At 45.3% G+C, this 18,232-nt stretch overlaps 1 protein-coding gene across 2 annotated transcripts in view; it reads left to right on the top strand.

Annotated features, from left to right (window-relative positions):
- Positions 1-778: 778 nt before the first annotated feature.
- braf (B-Raf proto-oncogene, serine/threonine kinase) overlaps positions 779-18,232 on the top strand; it is a 110,359-nt gene continuing 92,905 nt past the window's right edge. For both annotated transcript variants that reach the window (XM_072552460.1, XM_072552459.1), the window contains exon 1: positions 779-886. In XM_072552460.1, coding sequence (XP_072408561.1) covers positions 788-886 — 99 coding nt within the window. In that variant the 5' untranslated portion in view covers positions 779-787. The remainder of the gene's footprint in view (positions 887-18,232) is intronic.

The following is an 18,232-nucleotide window of genomic DNA, read 5'->3' as shown; positions in this document are numbered from 1 at the left end:
ATAAGAATTGGGACCAAAAGATTTCAAGATATTAAGGGGAACAGATGGGAGCAGACAGAAAAAAAACCTCAAGAACAAGGACTAAAAATGAGGCTCAAACATTTTGGGAATGAAATCTAGAAATACTTTTAACAGACAACATAAGTGATATGAGTTTGGAACTCCCTTCCACAAATGCAAGGTTAATTTGTATTTATCTCTCAATCAGCACCTGTCTACATTTTATTTATCACTATATCAATTTCATGATCTGTCCATCTCTCTCTCTCTTTCTAAGTGACTTAAACTTAGTCAGGACTAGTCTAAATTTATATTTATCTTTACCTCTGAGTCAGGACCTGTCTACCTATTATTTATTACTATATCTCAATCAGGACCTGTCTACCTTGAATTGATCACTATCCATCAGTCAGGACCTATCTACAATTGTATTTATATGTATTTCTCAGTCAGGACCTGTCTACATTGTATTTATCACTATCTATCAGTCAGGACATATCTACAGTTGTATTTATCTGTATTTCTCAGTCAGGACCTGTCTACCTTGTATTTATCACTATCTATCAGTCAGGACCTGTTTAACTTGTATTCACCTCAGACAGGACCAATCTATATTTAGTTAATCTCTATCCCCCAATCATGACCTCTACCTTGTAAATATATCTCTACCTCTCAGCCAGGACCAGCCTATATTTATATTGTTATCTCGGTCAGAATCCGCCTCCCACAATCCACCGTCGACGTCATGGCTGCGCTGGCGTCAGTTCCGGCTGGGCCTGCCGCGAAGATGGCGGCCGCCAGCCCCGATCCGCCGCCGTTAAACGGCCCGGAGGAGCTGATGGAGCCGCCGGGGGAAGAGGCTGAGGGCCTCAGCGTCTCGGAGGAGGTGAGGAGGGGGGTCCGTGGGACAGACAGGCCGCGGTACCGAGCGGGATCGGGACCCCCGAGAGGGAGCGGGTCAATCCCAGACCCCGCAGCCGCGGGACTTTCAAACCGGGGACTGAGAGAGATCAGGGTTAAGGTGTAATAATATTATCAATCACTCAATAAATAACTAACAGGCGGGGAGAGAAGACAGGAGTAACTGAGACAGGTCTGTCTCTGTATAACACTGGGGTACAGTACTGGTGGGGGACAGGTCTGTCTCTGTATAACACTGGGGTACAGTACTGGTGGGGACAGGTCTGTTACTGTATAACACTGGGGTACAGTACTGGTGGGGACAGGTCTGTCATTGTATAACACTGGGGTACAGTACTGGTGGGGGCAGGTCTGTCACTGTATAACACTGGGGTACAGTACTGGTGGGGGACAGGTCTGTCTCTGTATAACACTGGGGTACAGTACTGGTGGGGACAGGTCTGTCTCTGTATAACACTGGGGTACAGTACTGGTGGGGGACAGGTCTGTCTCTGTATAACACTGGGGTACAGTACTGGTGGGGACAGGTCTGTCTCTGTATAACACTGGGGTACAGTACTGGTGGGGACAGGTCTGTCTCTGTATAACACTGGGGTACAGTACTGGTGGGGACAGGTCTGTCATTGTATAACACTGGGGAACAGTACTGGTGGGGACAGGTCTGTCATTGTATAACACTGGGGAACAGTACTGGTGGGGACAGGTCTGTCTCTGTATAACACTGGGGTACAGTACTGGTGGGGACAGGTCTGTCTCTGTATAACACTGGGGTACAGTACAGGTGGGGACAGGTCTGTCATTGTATAACACTGGGGTACAGTACAGGTGGGGACAGGTCTGTCTCTGTATAACACTGGGGTACAGTACTGGTGGGGACAGGTCTGTCTCTGTATAACACTGGGGTACAGTACTGGTGGGGACAGGTCTGTCATTGTATAACACTGGGGAACAGTACTGGTGGGGACAGGTCTGTCTCTGTGTAACGCTGGGGTACAGTACTGGTGGGGACAGGTCTGTCCCTGTATAACACTGGGGTACAGTACTGGTGGGGACAGGTCTGTCCCTGTATAACACTGGGGTACAGTACTGGTGGGGACAGGTCTGTCTCTGTATAACACTGGGATTCAGTACTGGTGGGGACAGGTCTGTCATTGTATAACACTGGGGTACAGTACTGGTGGGGACTGGTCTGTCTCTGTATAAAACTGGGGTACAGTACTGGTGGGGACAGGTCTGTCTCTGTATACCACTGGGGTACAGTATCGGTGGGGACAGGTCTGTCACTGTATACCACTGGCGAACAGTACTGGTGGGGACAGGTCTGTCTCTGTATAACACTGGGGTACAGTACTAGTGGGGACAGGTCTGTCACTGTATAACACTGGGGTACAGTATCGGTGGGGACAGGTCTGTCTCTGTATACCACTGGGGTACAGTATCGGTGGGGACAGGTCTGTCTCTGTATAACACTGGGGTACAGTACTGGTGGGGACAGGTCTGTCTCTGTATAAAACTGGGGTACAGTACCGGTGGTGACAGGGTCTGTCTCTGTATAACACTGCGGTACAGTACTGGTGGGGACAGGTCTGTCACTGTATAACACTGGGGGACAGTACTGGTGGGGACAGGTCTGTCTCTGTATAACACTGGGTACAGTACCGGTGGGGTCAGGTCTGTCTCTGTATAACACTGCGGTACAGTACCGGTGGTGACAGGGTCTGTCTCTGTATAATACTGGGGTACAGTAGCGGTGGGGACAGGTCTGTCTCTGTATAATACTGGGGTACAGTACTGGTGGGGACAGGTCTGTCTCTGTATAACACTGGGGTACAGTACTGGTGGGGACAGGTCTGTCTCTGTATAACACTGGGGTACAGTACTGGTGGGGACAGGTCTGTCTCTGTATAACACTGGGGTACAGTACTGGTGGGGACAGGTCTGTCTCTGTATAACACTGGGGTACAGTACTGGTGGGGACAGGTCTGTCTCTGTATAACACTGGGGTACAGTACTGGTGGGGACAGGTCTGTCTCTGTATAACACTGGGGTACAGTACTGGTGGGGACAGGTCTGTCTCTGTATAACACTGGGGTACAGTACTGGTGGGGACAGGTCTGTCTCTGTATAACACTGGGGTACAGTACTGGTGGGGACAGGTCTGTCACTGTATAACACTGGGGTACAGTACTGGTGGGGACAGGTCTGTCTCTGTATAACACTGGGGTGCAGTACTGGTGGGGTCTGGTCTGTCTTTGTAATACACGGGTACAGTAGTGGTGGGGACAGGTCTGTCAGTGTAATACATGGATAAAGTACTGGTGGGGTCAGGTCTGTCACTGTATAACACTGGGGTACAGTACTAGTGGGGTCAGGTCTGTTTCTGTATAACAATGGCGTACAGCCCTGGTGGGGGCATGTCTGTCTCTGTTTAACACTACGGTACAGTACTGGAGGGGGCATGTCTGTCTCTGTTTAACACTACGGTACAGTACTGGAGGGGACAGGTCTGTCACTGTATAACACTGGGGTTCAGTACTGGTGTGGTCTGGACTGTGTCTGTAATACACGGGTACAGTACTGGTGGGGACAGGTCTGTCAGTGTAATACATGGATAAAGTACTGGTGGGGACATACCTGTCACTGTATAACACTGGGGTACAGTACTGGTGGGGACAGGTCTGTCTCTCTAACACTGGGTATAGTACTAGTCGGTGTGGAATATCTCTGTATAACGCTGGGATAGATTACTGGAGGGGACAGGTCTATCTTTGTGTAACACTGGTGTGCAGTACTCGTGAGGACATGTCCATCAATGTAAAACACTGTGGACAGTAGTTAGCACGGCTGCCTTACAGCGCCAGCGACTCGGGTTTGATTCCTGCCTCGGGTAACTGTCTGTGTGGAGTTTGCACATTTTCCCTGTGTCTGCGTTGGTTTGCTCCGGGTGCTCCGATTTCCTCCCACAATCCAAAGATGTGTAGGTTAGGTGAATTGGCTATGCTAAATTGGCCAGTGTGTTAGGTGCATTAGTCAGGTGTAAATATAGAGTAGTGGAATGGGTCTGGGTGGGTTACTGTTCGGAGGCTCTTGCTTGATTAAAACTGATGGGTACTAGTGGTGACTGTTATATCTCTGTACAATACTGGTACACTGTACTGCTGGTGTAGGTCTGTCACTATTTAATGCGAGGGTGCAGTCCCAATTGGGGCTGCCTGAACACAGTATAACACTGTTGTCCATGATTTGATGTTTCAGGTCTGTCATTGAATACTACTGGCCTCCTTTCCTCCAAGGATAGGTCTCTAATTATATCAGAGTTCGGTACAGTACTGGTCAGGGCAATTCTGTGACTAGAGAAAGTGAGGACAGCAGATGCTGGAGATCTGAGTCGAGCGTGTGGTGCTGGAAAAGCAGCACACTCTGGACACAGATCTGTAACTGTGTAATGCTGAGTAAAGTACTGGCAAGGGCAGTCTGTTGCTGTACAACACCCAGGATACAGTAAGTGGTTGTCTTATGTATAAAATACGGAAGGGAGGATTTTTTTCCTATATCGCACTGGATTATATTCGCATTGAGAAATATCTAAAACTGTTTTACACTCGAGGTGGGAATAGATCTGTTACTGTACAGCATTGTGGTACAGTACAGTTGGGATGTGTTGTTAATGTATAATCATGTGAAAAGTAATGGTGGGGGCAGGTTTGTTTCTGTGTAACGTTTGGGTATTGTACTTATGGGCAATTCATTTTGTTCTCATCTGCAAAATCTTTTTCATCCCTCAGTCCTGCTATTTCATCCAGTCTTCATTTGAAGGTTCTCATTGTGTTATCAAGCCCCTTGCAGATCTTGCCAGTCCTAACTAGCCACCTTCTATGATTGCCCAAATTGTGCAAAGCACCATGTCATTCAACCTCCGCATTAGTTGCCAGGCTTTTAGCTTTTGATGCTCTCAGTCCTGAAGTTCTCTCCTGCAACCTGTTTTTTCCATTTATCTTGTCATTTCACTGCTTAAACCCTTCCAGTTTGGCGAAGTCTTTAGCCCTGATTCTTTCACTGCACTGTGGCTCATTGACATATATTGCTGCTAATCGCTTTTGTGAAGCATGGGAGTTGCTAACAAAATGTAAGTTGTTTAACATGGAGCAAATTCCAGAGATGTGCGGGTCAGGTGAATTGGCCATGCTAAATTGCCCATAGTGTTGGGTGCATTAGTCAGGCGTAAATGTAGGGGAATGGGTTTAGGTGGGTTGCTCTTTGGAGAGTCGGTGTGGACTTGTTGATCTGAAGGGCCTGTTCCCATACTGTAGGGAATCTAATCTAATCTAATCTAATCTAAAATAAAATTACAGCGCAGTACAGGCCCTTCGGCCCTTGATATTGTGTCAACTGTGGTACCAATCTGAAATTGATCTGTCCTACACTATTCCATTTTCATCCATATATTTTCCAATGACCATTCAAATGCCCTTAAAGTTGGCCAGTCTACTACTATTGCAGGCAGTGCGTTCCGCACCTCTACTACTCTTTGAGTAAAGAAACTACCTCTGACATCCACCCTATATCTATCACCCCTCAATTTAAAGCTATGTTCCCTCGTGCTAGCCATCACCATCCAAGGAAAAAGGATGGACAGGGAGAGCCTATCTAACCCTCTGATTATCTAGTATGTCTCAGTTAAGTCACCTCTCAACCTTCTTCTCTGCAATGAAAACAGCCTTAAGCCCCTCAGCCTTTCTTCATAAGACCTTCCCTCCATATCGGGCAACATCCCAGTAAATCTCCTCCGAACTTATCCTAAGCTTCCACATTCTTCCTATAATACGCTGACCAGAACTGTGCACAATACTCCAAGTGCGGTCACACCAGAGTTTTGTACAGTTGCAGCATGATCTCATGGTTCCCTCGACCAATAAAAGCTAAAGCTCACATACCTTATGCCTTCTTAAAAACTCTATTAACCTGGATGGCAACTTTCAGGGATCTATGTACATTCTCATCTGCTCATCTACACTACCAAGAATCTTCCCATTAGCCCGGTATTCTTTATTCCTGTTGTTCCTTCCAAAGTGAATCACCTCACACTTTTCCGCATTAAACTCCATTTGCACCTCTCAGCCCAGCCCTGCAGCTTATCTGTGTCCCTGTGTAACCTGCAACATCCTTCAGCATTATCCACAACTCCACCGACCTTAGTGTCATCTGCAAATTTACTAATCCATCCTTCTACGCCCTCATCCAAGTCATTTATCAAAATGACAAACAGCAGTGGCCCAAAACAGATCCTTGTGGTGCACCACTAGTAATGGAACTCCAGGATGAACATTTCCCATCAACCACCATCCTCTGCCTTCTTTCAGCTGGCCAATTTCTGAGCCAAACCACTAAATCACCCTCAATCCCATGCCTCTGTTTTTTGTGCAATAGCCTACCGTGGGGAACCTTATCAAATGCCTTACTGAAATCCATATACACTACATCAATGGCTTTACCCTCATCCACCTGTTTGGTCACCATCTCAAAGAACTCTAAGGTTTGTGAGGCACAACTGCCCTTCACAAAACCATGGCAAAGGTAAGGACTGCAGATACTGGAGATCCGAGTCTAGATTAGAGTGGTGCTGGAAAAGCACAGCAGGTCAGGCAGCATCCGAGGAGCAGGAAAATCAACGTTTCTGGCAAAAGCCCTTCATCAGGAATGAAGGCAGGGAGCCTCCGGTGCGGAGAGATAAATGGGAGGGGGGTGGGGCTGGGGAGAAGGTAGCCAAGAGTATAATAAGTGGATGGAGTTGGGGATGAAGGTGATTAGGTCAGAGAGGAGGGTGGAGCGGATAGGTTGGAAGGAAGATTGGCAGGTAATCTTGGCTACCTTCTCCCCAGCCCCAACCACTCCCATTTATCGCTCCACCTCGGAGGCACCCTGCCTTCTTTCCTGATGAAGGGCTTTTGCCCGAAACGTCAATTGTCCTGGTCCTCAGATGCTGCCTGACCTGCTGTGCGTCACAAAACCATGTTGACTATCCCTAATTAAGTTATTCCCCTCTAGATGATTATAAATCCTGTCCCTTATCACCTTTTCCAACACTTTATCCACAACTGAAGTAAGGCTCACTAGTCTATAATTTCCAGGGTTGTCTCTACTCCCCTTCTTGAACAAAGGAACGACATTTGCTATCCTCCAAGTCTTCTGGCACTATTCCTGTAGACAATGACAACATAAAGATCAAAACCAAAGGCTCTGCAATCTCCTACCTGCTTCCCAGAGAATCCGAGGATAAATCCCTCTGGCCCAAGTTCCAGAGCAGTGTTTAATAGCTGAAGATCAAGTGGGGTAATGTGGTGTACACTTTTTAGTTGTGCAAGATTGTTACTTTTCAGAGCAGTGAGGTTGATGTTTTGAGACAGAGTGGCATCAGGAATCTTTTGAGTGAATGAAGCACTGCTTGCTGATCGCCTTCAGCTTGGTCCAGCAGTAGTGTGTTGCAGACCCCTGTGAGTGCAGTTTCCAGAGACCTACAAACAAGAAGCATCACTCACCAACCCTCTCTGAAAAGGATAAAACCTGAAGACTCTGTAGAGAAACATTGTTACTACCAGGAAAGGATTAAGTCCACCCAGTCAGCTAACGAATCAAAAGTTGACCAACTCTCTGTAGACATTGTCTAGTCACTATGGCGTAAGCAAAAAGTAACTGGTTATCTGATTAGTTACCCACCCTTCACATTCCTCCCTCTAAAGTATGTTTCTTGTCTTCATTATTTCAAGAGTGGTCAACATGGATTCGTTGAGTAGGTCTACCAGTAACTGCCGAGAGAGTTTGAGGTCAAATTGTCAGTCAGTTGGATTGGAGTCCAGTCTACAAATGTGTCCAAGATCCCTGAAGGTGGCAATATAGTTAGGGTATGATGATTAAGGAGACATACAGATTCTTTCCTTTATTGACTGAGGTGTAGGAATTTTACCAGACGTGTATAATACACTGGTTTGGCCACTGCTTCCAGTTCTTGTCACCACTGTACAGGAAGGATGTAATTACAGTTGAGAGATACAAAGGGGATGGAGAAGGCTGTCTCCAAGACTGAGAAATTTAAGCAGTGAGGAAAGATTGAACAGACTGGTTTTGTCTTCCTTGACACAGAGGTGGCTGACGGAAGGTTTATAAAATTACAAAGGGTCTGCAAAAAGTGGAGAGGGCGGAAACTGGGGGCATTAGAACTGTAGGAGGCCAGTTTAACAACACACACACACTCGATGTTTTCATGGCTAGAGGGCCTGTTTCTGTGCTGTATGATTCTATGGCTGATCTGTGTTCCATATACCTGCCTGAGTCCCAGAACACTTAAAACTTCAAGTTAACACAAATCTATCAATCTCTGTTTTAAAATTGATAGTGGATGTAATGTCAATTGCCATTTGCAGAAGCAATTTCCAAACTTTTCTATCCTTTGTGCGTGGAAACATTTTCTAACTGTACTCCTGAAAGTACAATTCTGGCTTAATATCTTTTTATTGTGTAATCTAGTCTTTTTCTTTCCCCATCTTCCCCCGACCCAAAACTGAAATAGTTTCTCTCTGTGTTCCAACCTGTTCCCCTGAATATTGTGAAAACTTTGGTTAAATCACACTGTAACCTTCTGAAGTCTGGCAAATACCATTTGTATAATTACTGCTTAGAGTCCAGGTTTCTGGTAATTTTAACGATATACAGGGGGCGCTGGTGAGATGTGACAGAGGAAGGCTCTGGGAGAAGTCGGTTCGGTCATCATCTCAGAGAAGGGGATGATGGACATAGGCTTGAAATCAGGTTTCTAGCCTGAATGGGTAGTGCCCGGAGAGAGATGAAGTACTTACTACTTGTAGTTGTAGTTTGCTAGGAATAGTGAGCAGGAGTAAGAGACCTGAGTTTGGTGATTAGTTGTGTGATCAATTCCTGGATTGTTGTCTGTAGCTGATCAAAGTTTGAATGGCAGGAGAACATGGCCCCGTGACGTGCTCCTCATGCAATATTTGGGAAGTCAGGGACACTTCCATTGTCCAGGCTGACTCCGTATGCAGGAAGTGTGTTCAGCTGCAGCTCCTGATTTGCCACAGGGAGTACCAGAAGCTGCGGGTAGTATCCCTGAGGCTGAGAGCATCATGGATAGCATTTTTAGTGAGCTGGTCGCACCACCAGTAAGGGCTGTATAGGCAGAAAAGAGTTGGATGGCCACCAGGAAGATGGTTTAGTGCGGGCAGGCAGTGCAGGAGATACCTGTGGCCACTCTCTTCTTTCCCCCCCCCCCAGGATAGTATCACCCACCAGATCAGTGGCGCCACGACTGGTACTGTTGTACAGCAGGGAGGGTCACAGTGTACCCAAAAGAGAAAAATGCTGGAAAATCTCAGCAGGTCTGGCAGCATCTGCAAGGAGAGAAAAGAGCTGACGTTTCGAGTCTAACTGACCCTTTGTCAAAGCTGGTGAATAGAAGATGGTTAGGGCTCATGAATTGAAAGCTGGGTCACAGTGTAGGTGAGCAGTAGTGATACAAGATTCTATTGTCAGGGAACAGAAGTGTTTCTGTGGCCACATGCAAGACTCCAGGATGGTGTGTTGCCTCCTTGATGCCAGGGCCAACGATGTCACTGAGCAGGCACAGGATATTCTGAAGGGGGTGGGTGAGCAGTCAGAGGTTGTGCAGGGGGTTAGGTGGGAAGATGAAAAGCAGGACCTCTACGGTTGTAATTTTGGGATTATTTCATGTGCCATGTGCCAGTGAGGGTAGGAATGGAAGATTAGTACAGTTAAATAGGAGGCTGAAGAGCTGGTGTCAGAGGGAGGGCTTCAGGTGTATGGATGATTGGGATGTCTTCCAGGGTAAGTGGGACCTGCACAAGAAGGACCTAAACTGCAGGGGCACCAATATCCTGCCACTCAGGAAGGTTTAAAATAGTGTGGGGGATGGGTGCAGGAACCTGAGCGGTAGGTCAGCAAGTAAAATGACCGAGGAGGAGTCCGAGACTAAGGCTAGTAAGGTTAAGAGGAAGAACAGACGGGTGACTCACTGAACAATGGCAGGACTGGCGGTCTGAGGTGTATTTATTTTAATGCAAGGCGTAAGATAGGTAAAACAGATGAACGTAGATCTTGCATTAATACATCTAACTGTGAAGTTGTAGCTATTACAGAGATTTGGTTGAGGGGGATAAGGAGAAAGTGAGGACTGCAGATGCTGGATATCAGAGTCGAATAGTGTGGTGCTGGAAAAGCACAGCAGTTCAGGCAACATCCAAGAAGCAGGAGAGTAGATGTTTCGGGGATAAGCCCTTCAGGGGCATAAGGTTTTAGGTGTTCCAGATAAGATTGAGAGATGTAGAAGAGGTGGGAGAGTTACATTTTTAAGGGAGAATGTTACAACTGTACTGAGGAAGGACACCTTGGAGGGCTCATCTAGCAAAACCTTGTGGATCGAGCTCAGGAGTCACTTTGGGATTGGTGTCTAGGTTTCCCATCAGTCAGCAGATGAGAGAGGTACGGCGATGTAGACCGATTTATGGAGAAATATAAAACCAACAGAGTGGTTGCTGTGGGAAACTTTATCTTTCCCTATATTGACTGGGACTTGCTTAGAGCCAGGGACTTAGGTGAGGGGGGGAAAGTGTTAGGTGTGTCCAGGACAGTTTTTTCAAACAATATGTAAATAGTCCAACCAGGAAAAAGGCCATACTAGACCTGGTATTGGGCAATGAGTCAGGCCAGGTGAACAAAGTTCTCATGGCAGAGCATTGTGGGAATAGTGACCATAATTCTGGAAGTTTGAAGTTGTTTTTGGAGAAGATCAGGAGTAGTCGTTGGGTGAATGACTAACTGGGAAAGGCTAACTATCCCAATATTAGGCAGGCACTGGGAAATGTAGATTGAGGGTAAATCCACATCTGGCATGTGAGAATCTTTTAAAGACCAGTTGATTAGAGTTCAGGAACAGTATGTTCCTGTGAAAATGAAGGATAAAAATGGCAAGATTTGGGAACCTTGGATAATGAGAAGTTGAGAGCTTTGTCAAAAGTAAAATGGAGGCAAATGTAAGGAAACTAAAGACAGACAGAGTCCTTTAAGAATGCAAAGATAGAAAGAAAGAACTCAAAGAAATAATTAGGAAGCTTGTAAGGGGCCATGAAATGGTGAACCGGATTATGGAAAATCCCAAGATGTTTCATACATGTATAAGCCAAAGGGTAGCTAGGGAATCAAGGACAATGGAGGGAGCTTATGCATGGAGCCGGAGGCAGTGGGCAAGGTCTTTAATGAATACTTTGGATTGGTATCCACAAAAGAGAAGGACATGGTGGATGTTGAGTTTTGTGAGTGCAATATTGATGGGCAGTATGAAAAAGGAGGTGCTGTTGGGTGTTTTGCAAAGCATTAAGGTGGACAAGCCTCCAAGATCTCACAGGATCTATCTCAGAAATCCCAGGTAGGGAGGTGAGGAAACTGCTGGGACCTTGTATGAAATTTTTCTATCCTCTTTAGTCACAGGAGAGGTCTAAGAGGACTGGAGATTAGTCAGTGTTGTTCCTTTGAGGGAGGATAGGGATAATCTGGGAAATTACAGGCTGTTGAGGGAAAATATAGGACAAGATTCTTGGACATAGCATTTCCTCATATCAGAAATAACAAGAATGATTGATGAGGGCATAGTGACGGATGTTGTCTACATAGATTTTAACAAGATTCCTTTGACAAAGGAGATTTTCTGACTGGAAATCTGTGACCACTAGGGTTGTGCAGGGATCAGTGCTTGGGCCTCTGTTGTTTGTAATGTTGATCTAAATGATTTGGAGAAGAGTAGATTCTTTGATTAGTAAGTTTGATAGCACAAATATTGGAGGAACTACGGATAGTGTGGAGCATTGCCAGAGGATATAGATAGGCTGGAGACTTGGCCGAAGAAAAGGCAAATGGAATTTAATCTGGAAAAATGCAAGATGATGCATTTTGGGAGATGTATACAGTGAATAGCATCAACATAATGTGGGGGTGGGGGGGGAGAATGAGGATGTAAAGGTTCTGAAAGTGGCAACACATAAGGTGATCAAGAAGGCATATGGCATGGTTGCCTTCATCGGTTGGGGAATAGAGTATAAAAGTTGGCAAGTCACTAGGATAGTGAAGAAGGCATTTGGTATGCTTTCCTTTATTGGTCAGAGTTTTGAGTACAGGACATTGGTCAGACCTTTGTTGGAATACTGCATGCAATTCTGGTCTCCTTCCTATTGGAAGGATGTTGTGAAACTTGAAAGGGTTCAGAAAAGACTTACAAGGATGTTGCCCGGGTTGGAGGATTTGAGCTATAGGGAAAGGTTGAATAAGCTGGGGCTGTTTTCCCTAGAGTGTCGGAGGCTGAGGGGTGACCTTATAAAGGTTTACAAAATTATGAGGGGCATGGATAGGACAAATATACAAATTTATTTTCCCTAGGGTGGGGAAAGTTCAGAATTAGAGGGCATAGGTTTAGGGTGAGAGGGGAAAGACATAAAAGAGACCTAAGGGGCAACTTTTTCACAGAGGGTGGTACGTGTATGGAATGAGCTGCCAGCGGTAGAGGTGAAGGCTAGTACAATTGCAACATTTAAAAGGCATCTGGATGGGTATATGAATAGGAAGGGTTTGGAGGGATATGGGCCAGGTGCTGGCAAATGGGATTAGTTTGGGTTGGGATATCTGGTTGGCATGGACGGGTTGGACTGAAGGGTTTGTTTCCATGCTGTACATCTCTATGACTCTAAGTCATGTTGCAGCTGCATAGATATTTAGTTAGACCACATTTGGAATATTGTGTGAAGTTGTGGTTGCCATATTACTAGAAGGATGTGGAGGCTTTGGAGAGGGTATAGAAATGGTTTACCAGGATGTTGCCTGGTTTGGAGGGTATTAGCAATGAGGAGAAATTGGACACTCTTGGTTTGTTTCCTCTTGAACATCAAATGATGACAGGTAACCTGATAGAAATTTACAACATTACGAGAGACATGGATAAAATGGGTAGTCAGAGTCTTTGTTTTTTTCCCCAGGTTAGAAATATCAATTACTAGGGGACACAGGTTTAAGGTAAAAAGGGGTAAGTTTTTCAAGGAGGCAAGTTTTGTACACAGAGTGTGGTAAGTGCCTGGAATACACTGCCAGTGGAGGTGGATACAGTAGCAAATTTAAGAGGCATCTTGATAGATATCTGAATGGGGAGAAAATAGAGGGATTTGGACCATGTAAGGGCAATGGTTTTTTACATTTATAAAGGCATCGTGTGATGGTGCAATCTTGTTGGGCCGAAGGGCCTGTTCCTGTGCTGTAATATTCTTTGTCCTTTGACTCTTCCTGAGGCAGAGTGCCCAGAATTGCTCACTGTGCTTCAAGTATGGTCTAACCAGGGCTTAGCCTTGCTGAAGCATGATTTCTACTCTGTTGGATATTGAACCCTGAGATATAAAGGGTGGGGATGGTTAGTTCAGTTGGCTAGACAGTTGCTTTGTGATGCAGAGTAATGCCAACAGCATTAGTTCACTTCCCACATTGGCTAAGTTTACCACGAAGGAAACTCTGTCTGAACTTCTCCCTTTGCCTGAGTTGTGGTGACCCTCCTGTTAAACCACCACCAGTCATCTCCCTGGAGCGAGACAGCGGCCCTATGGTTTGGTAAGTCAATGGGGACTTACCTTTTAAAGGCCAGAATTCTTTTCTCTGCTTATTTTCTGTATCTGTTAATGATGTTTTCATCATTTAACTGCACCTCCAAGTTTCTTTGGGCTTCGACTGTTTATTAACTTTTCAGCATTTGAAGAATGTTCTGTTCTGTCATTTTTAGATCCTCAGACCCTTGTCTATAATGTATTCCATTTCCCATCGATATGTCCATTTGCTTAATCCTTGTCATTTTATGATTTCACTTTCACTATTTGTAATGCCACCTTTTTTATTGTGTCATCAGTAAATTTGAATCAGCAAATTTCTATTCCATCACTTAAATTGTGAATAGGTAGGATGAATAGTTTGGGCCCAACACAGATCCTTGAAGGGTGTTACAATCTCATGATGCCAATTGGGGTACCTGCTGTTTTCCCTTCTCTTTGTCTTGTCTTTACAAACTGATTTCGTGTACTTCAATATCAGTCTCTTATGTGGAAATTTTATCAAGTACCTTCTAGAAATATCTCCAGATAATATTTGTAGACCATTCCCTTCTACTATTTTAGTTACCTCTTCAAAATTGTTTAGGTTTGTCATGTATGACCCACCCTGTGCAAATCCCTGCTGGTTCCCAAATACACTCTATGAAGTGTCCTATTGCCCTGACTTTTAATTGTACACTCCCCTGCTTTCCCAGCAAAAGATTTGGCTAACTGGTTTCCTCCCCTCTCCATTTTCTCCAGTTGCACAGTGAAATGCGTCTCTTTGAGTCATAGTGTTTTACAAAACTGGAAGAGACTCTTTGGCCCATTATGTCCACGTCCGTCATCAAGCAACTGATAACTGTAGTCCCATTTTCCACACTTGGCCCACTATCTTGTGAGACTATGGCACTTCAAACGATCGTCTAAATACATCTTAAATATTGACGATTCCTGCCTTTATCACCCTTTTCATGCAGTGAGTTCCAGATACCCACCATCCTCTGGATGAAAGAAATCTTCCTTAAATCCTCTTGACCTTGAATCTGTGCCCTCTCATTATTGATCCTTCTGCTAACGGGAAAGGTTTCTTTCTATATCTATCTGATCTATGGCCCTCTTATTAGTTACACCTCAATCAGGTCCTTCCCCTCAGACTTCTGTGCTCATAGGAAAACAACCCTAGTCTATCTCCTCTCGCTTCACAACAAAGATGGAAGTTGCTGATGACTCCATCAGAACTCTGTCTCTCTTTGTAGCTGCATTGCTCCAGCCCAGGAAACATCATGGTAAATCTCCCCTGCACCCCCTCTAATGCAGTCACATCCTGTGGTCTAGCTAATATCTTACTCCGTTCCATCATAACCTTCCTGCACTTGTTATTTGATGCCGTAACAGATAAAAGCAAATATTTTAAGTCTTAACCACCTTATCCACCTGTCCTGCTGCCTTCAAAGATCTGTGGACGTGTACAGCAAGATCCCTCTGATCCTTTGTACTTCCCAGAGTCTTAACATTCATTGTGTATTCCCGTGTTTATTAATCCTCCCAGAATAGATTTAAATGTCATTTGCTTTTGTGTCCATCTGACCGGCTCCTCTATATCATCCTGTAGTCAAAGGCTTTCCTTCTCGCTATTTACCACACTGACAATTTTCATGTCACCTGCAAACTTACTGCTCAAACCTCATGCGTTCATGCCTATATCATTGAGGGACCCAACACCAAACACCAGTATACTGCTGCACCCTGAAGTCACAACAAAAGCCTTTGACCATCGCCTTCAGCCTCCTATTCCGAAGCCAATTTTGATCCAATTTGTCAAATGGCCCTGAATCCCATTGGCTGTTTCTTTCTTGACCATTCCCCATATAAGACCTTGTCAACTACCTGATCGAAGCCCATGTACTACTCTCATCTACACGTGTAGCCATCTCCTTGAAACTTCAATCAAATCTGTAAGACGTGATTTCTCACTGACAAATCCATGCTGTTTATCCTTAGTTAATCATTTGACTTATCAAGCGGACATTAATTCTGTCCCTCTAGAATACATTCTAATAGTTTCCCTACTGCACATGTTAGACTCACTGACTTGAGCAAGTCAATAGACCCACTTTTTTTGCATTTAATTCCCCCCCCCACCCCCGGCCACAATTCCCGCCCAGTAGCATCAGTAATTCCCTTCTCAGCGAGCATGTTGGCTTCATTACAGTTTATGGGCAATCCATCAGGTGTTGTATAAGCCTCATGTTCCCCAGAAGCAAATCCAATAATCCAGGAGTCTAAAGCTCTCTCTCATGCACCAACTCTTCAGTCACATTTCAGCTGCTCAATCCACCTATTTCCATGCTCACGAGCACATGCCATCAGCAGTACTGTAGCAATGACAACATTTCAGGTTGTGCTTTTCAATTTGCTCCTTAGCTCCCTAAATTCTTATCTGTCTTTCTACTTATGTCATTGGCACAAATGTTAACTACAACCGCTGACTTTTTGTCCTCCCGCTTCAGTATACCCTGTTGCTGTTCAGAGATGCCCTTGATTCTGGGCTAAGGGAGGCAGCACACAATCCTGGCATCACGTTACCCTGTAGCTGCTCCAGAGATACTTGTTGCGTGTGGCCCTTTGCAATGGGGCAGCACAGTGGCACAATGGTTAGCACTACTGCCTCACAGCACCAGGGACCCAGGTTCAGTTCCTGCCTCGGGTGACTGTCTGTCTGTGTGGAGTTTGCATATTCTCCCTGTGTCTGCGTGGGTTTCTGTTGGGTGCTCTGGTTTCCTCCCACAGTCCAAAGATGTGCAGGTCAGGTGAATTGGCCATGCTCAATTGCCCATAGTGTTAGGTACATTAGTCAGAGGGAAATGGGTCTGGGTGGGTTACTCTTCGCGGAGGGTCAGTGTGGACTTGTTGGGCCGAACGGCATGCTTCCACACTGTAGGTGATCTGATCTGTGATCTGATCTGTGATCTGATCTGTGATCTGATCTGTGATCTGATCTGTGATCTGATCTGTGATCTGATCTGTGATCTGATCTGTGATCTGATCTGTGATCTGATCTGTGATCTGATCTGTGATCTGATCTGTGATACCCTTGATTCTGAGCTTAGGGAGACAATCCTGGCGTCACATCTTACAGCCACGAAAGCTGTACTTGTCACTAATGAGTATCTTGCTACTATAGCTCTCCCTTTTTGCAACCAACATGTGCAAGCTGGGCTCTGGCTCCACTCTTCAGAGAAACTGTCACTCTCACCTGTTTTTCCAGCACTAAAAAAACTTGTTCCTCAGCAAGATGCACTGAACCTGACTACTTGCAAGCCTCCCTTCTGACTGGTCACCCACTGCATTTATACAGTCTACGCCTTCACTGCTGCTACCAGGGTGTCAGCGCATAACTCCCACAACAATCTTTGATCCTTTTCCTATCTCTTCATTCCACCCAGAATGTCTCCGGTGACTGCTTCCTATCTGGCCTTCTACCCTCTGTTGCCATTGAAATTAATTGATCCTTAAGTATGTTGGTTTCTCCCTGTGCTGTGTTTTTAGAAGGATTTAGTCCTATACTCATAACACTGAATGGAGGGATGAGGAATACTGCTGTTGATTGAGCAAGTGTTCACTTGAAAATGAAGTATATTATTGTCGGGGTGACTGAATTAGGAGGTGCAGGTTAATGGCTGGCTTGCCTGTGATAGGGTTCGATTTTGACCCATTTTGTGACCGTTTGCTCCAGTTATCTTTTGTCTTCTGGGTGTGGGCTCACCAGTTGAAAGTATTAAAAATGTGAGGCTTCAGTAAGCATGGCCTTCCATTATTTTTCTTTCACTCCCCTTAGCTTCTCTTGACTGCAGTGGCGTGTTGGCATGCTATTCGCTAGCTTGGAAATCACCTCACTATGCACTGGTGATCAACTGAATCCAGTACGGATATAAGATAGTGCCAGGTCGCTGTTCGTCCACAAACCTACACAAGGGTCTCTGGCAGGTTTTTGAACTTAGTAGGAGGAATTATTTTAATCAGGAGAGGCAGTGGACATGAAGTTCTTTTACTGGGCTTAACGTTAACTCTGGGAATGTATCCTTCAGTTTCTCGTCTCTCTCTCTCTCAAGTTTCACCTTCAATATTTATCTGAACCTGTAACTTCTGTTCCAAACATGGATTAGGATAGGGAGCTAGTCAGTGTTTCCTGCTTGTAGTTATTTTCTAGTGACTTACTTTAAAAACTCATTGTTCATTGGCCGGTCCAATGTTTTTGCCTATCCCTACATGCCCCTCAGAAGGTTTTGGTGAGCTGTCTTCTTGAACCACTGCAGTGCTGTGGGCTGACCCACAATGACCTGAGGCAGGCAGTTTCAGGATTTTGACTTAGCGACAGTGAAGAAACGATTGTTATGTTTCCAAGTCAGGATGATGTATGGTTTGGACGGGAATTTGAAGGTGGTCGTGTTCCCATGTATCTGCTGTTTTTTGTCCTTCCCAGTGGAAGTGGTCATGGGTTTGGAAGGTGCTGTTTGAGGATCTTTGGTGAATGTCTGCAGTGCATCTTGCAGATAGTACACACTGCTGCTAGTGGTGGAGGGAGTGGATGCTTGTTAATGCAGTTCCAATCAAGCGGGCAGCTTTGTCCTGGATGGTGTCCAGCTTTTTGAGTGTTGCTGGAGCTGCAT

Source organism: Chiloscyllium punctatum, chromosome 32, assembly GCF_047496795.1.
Source record: "Chiloscyllium punctatum isolate Juve2018m chromosome 32, sChiPun1.3, whole genome shotgun sequence".
NCBI lineage: Eukaryota > Metazoa > Chordata > Chondrichthyes > Orectolobiformes > Hemiscylliidae > Chiloscyllium > Chiloscyllium punctatum.
This window is presented reverse-complemented; position numbering and strand designations above follow the sequence as displayed.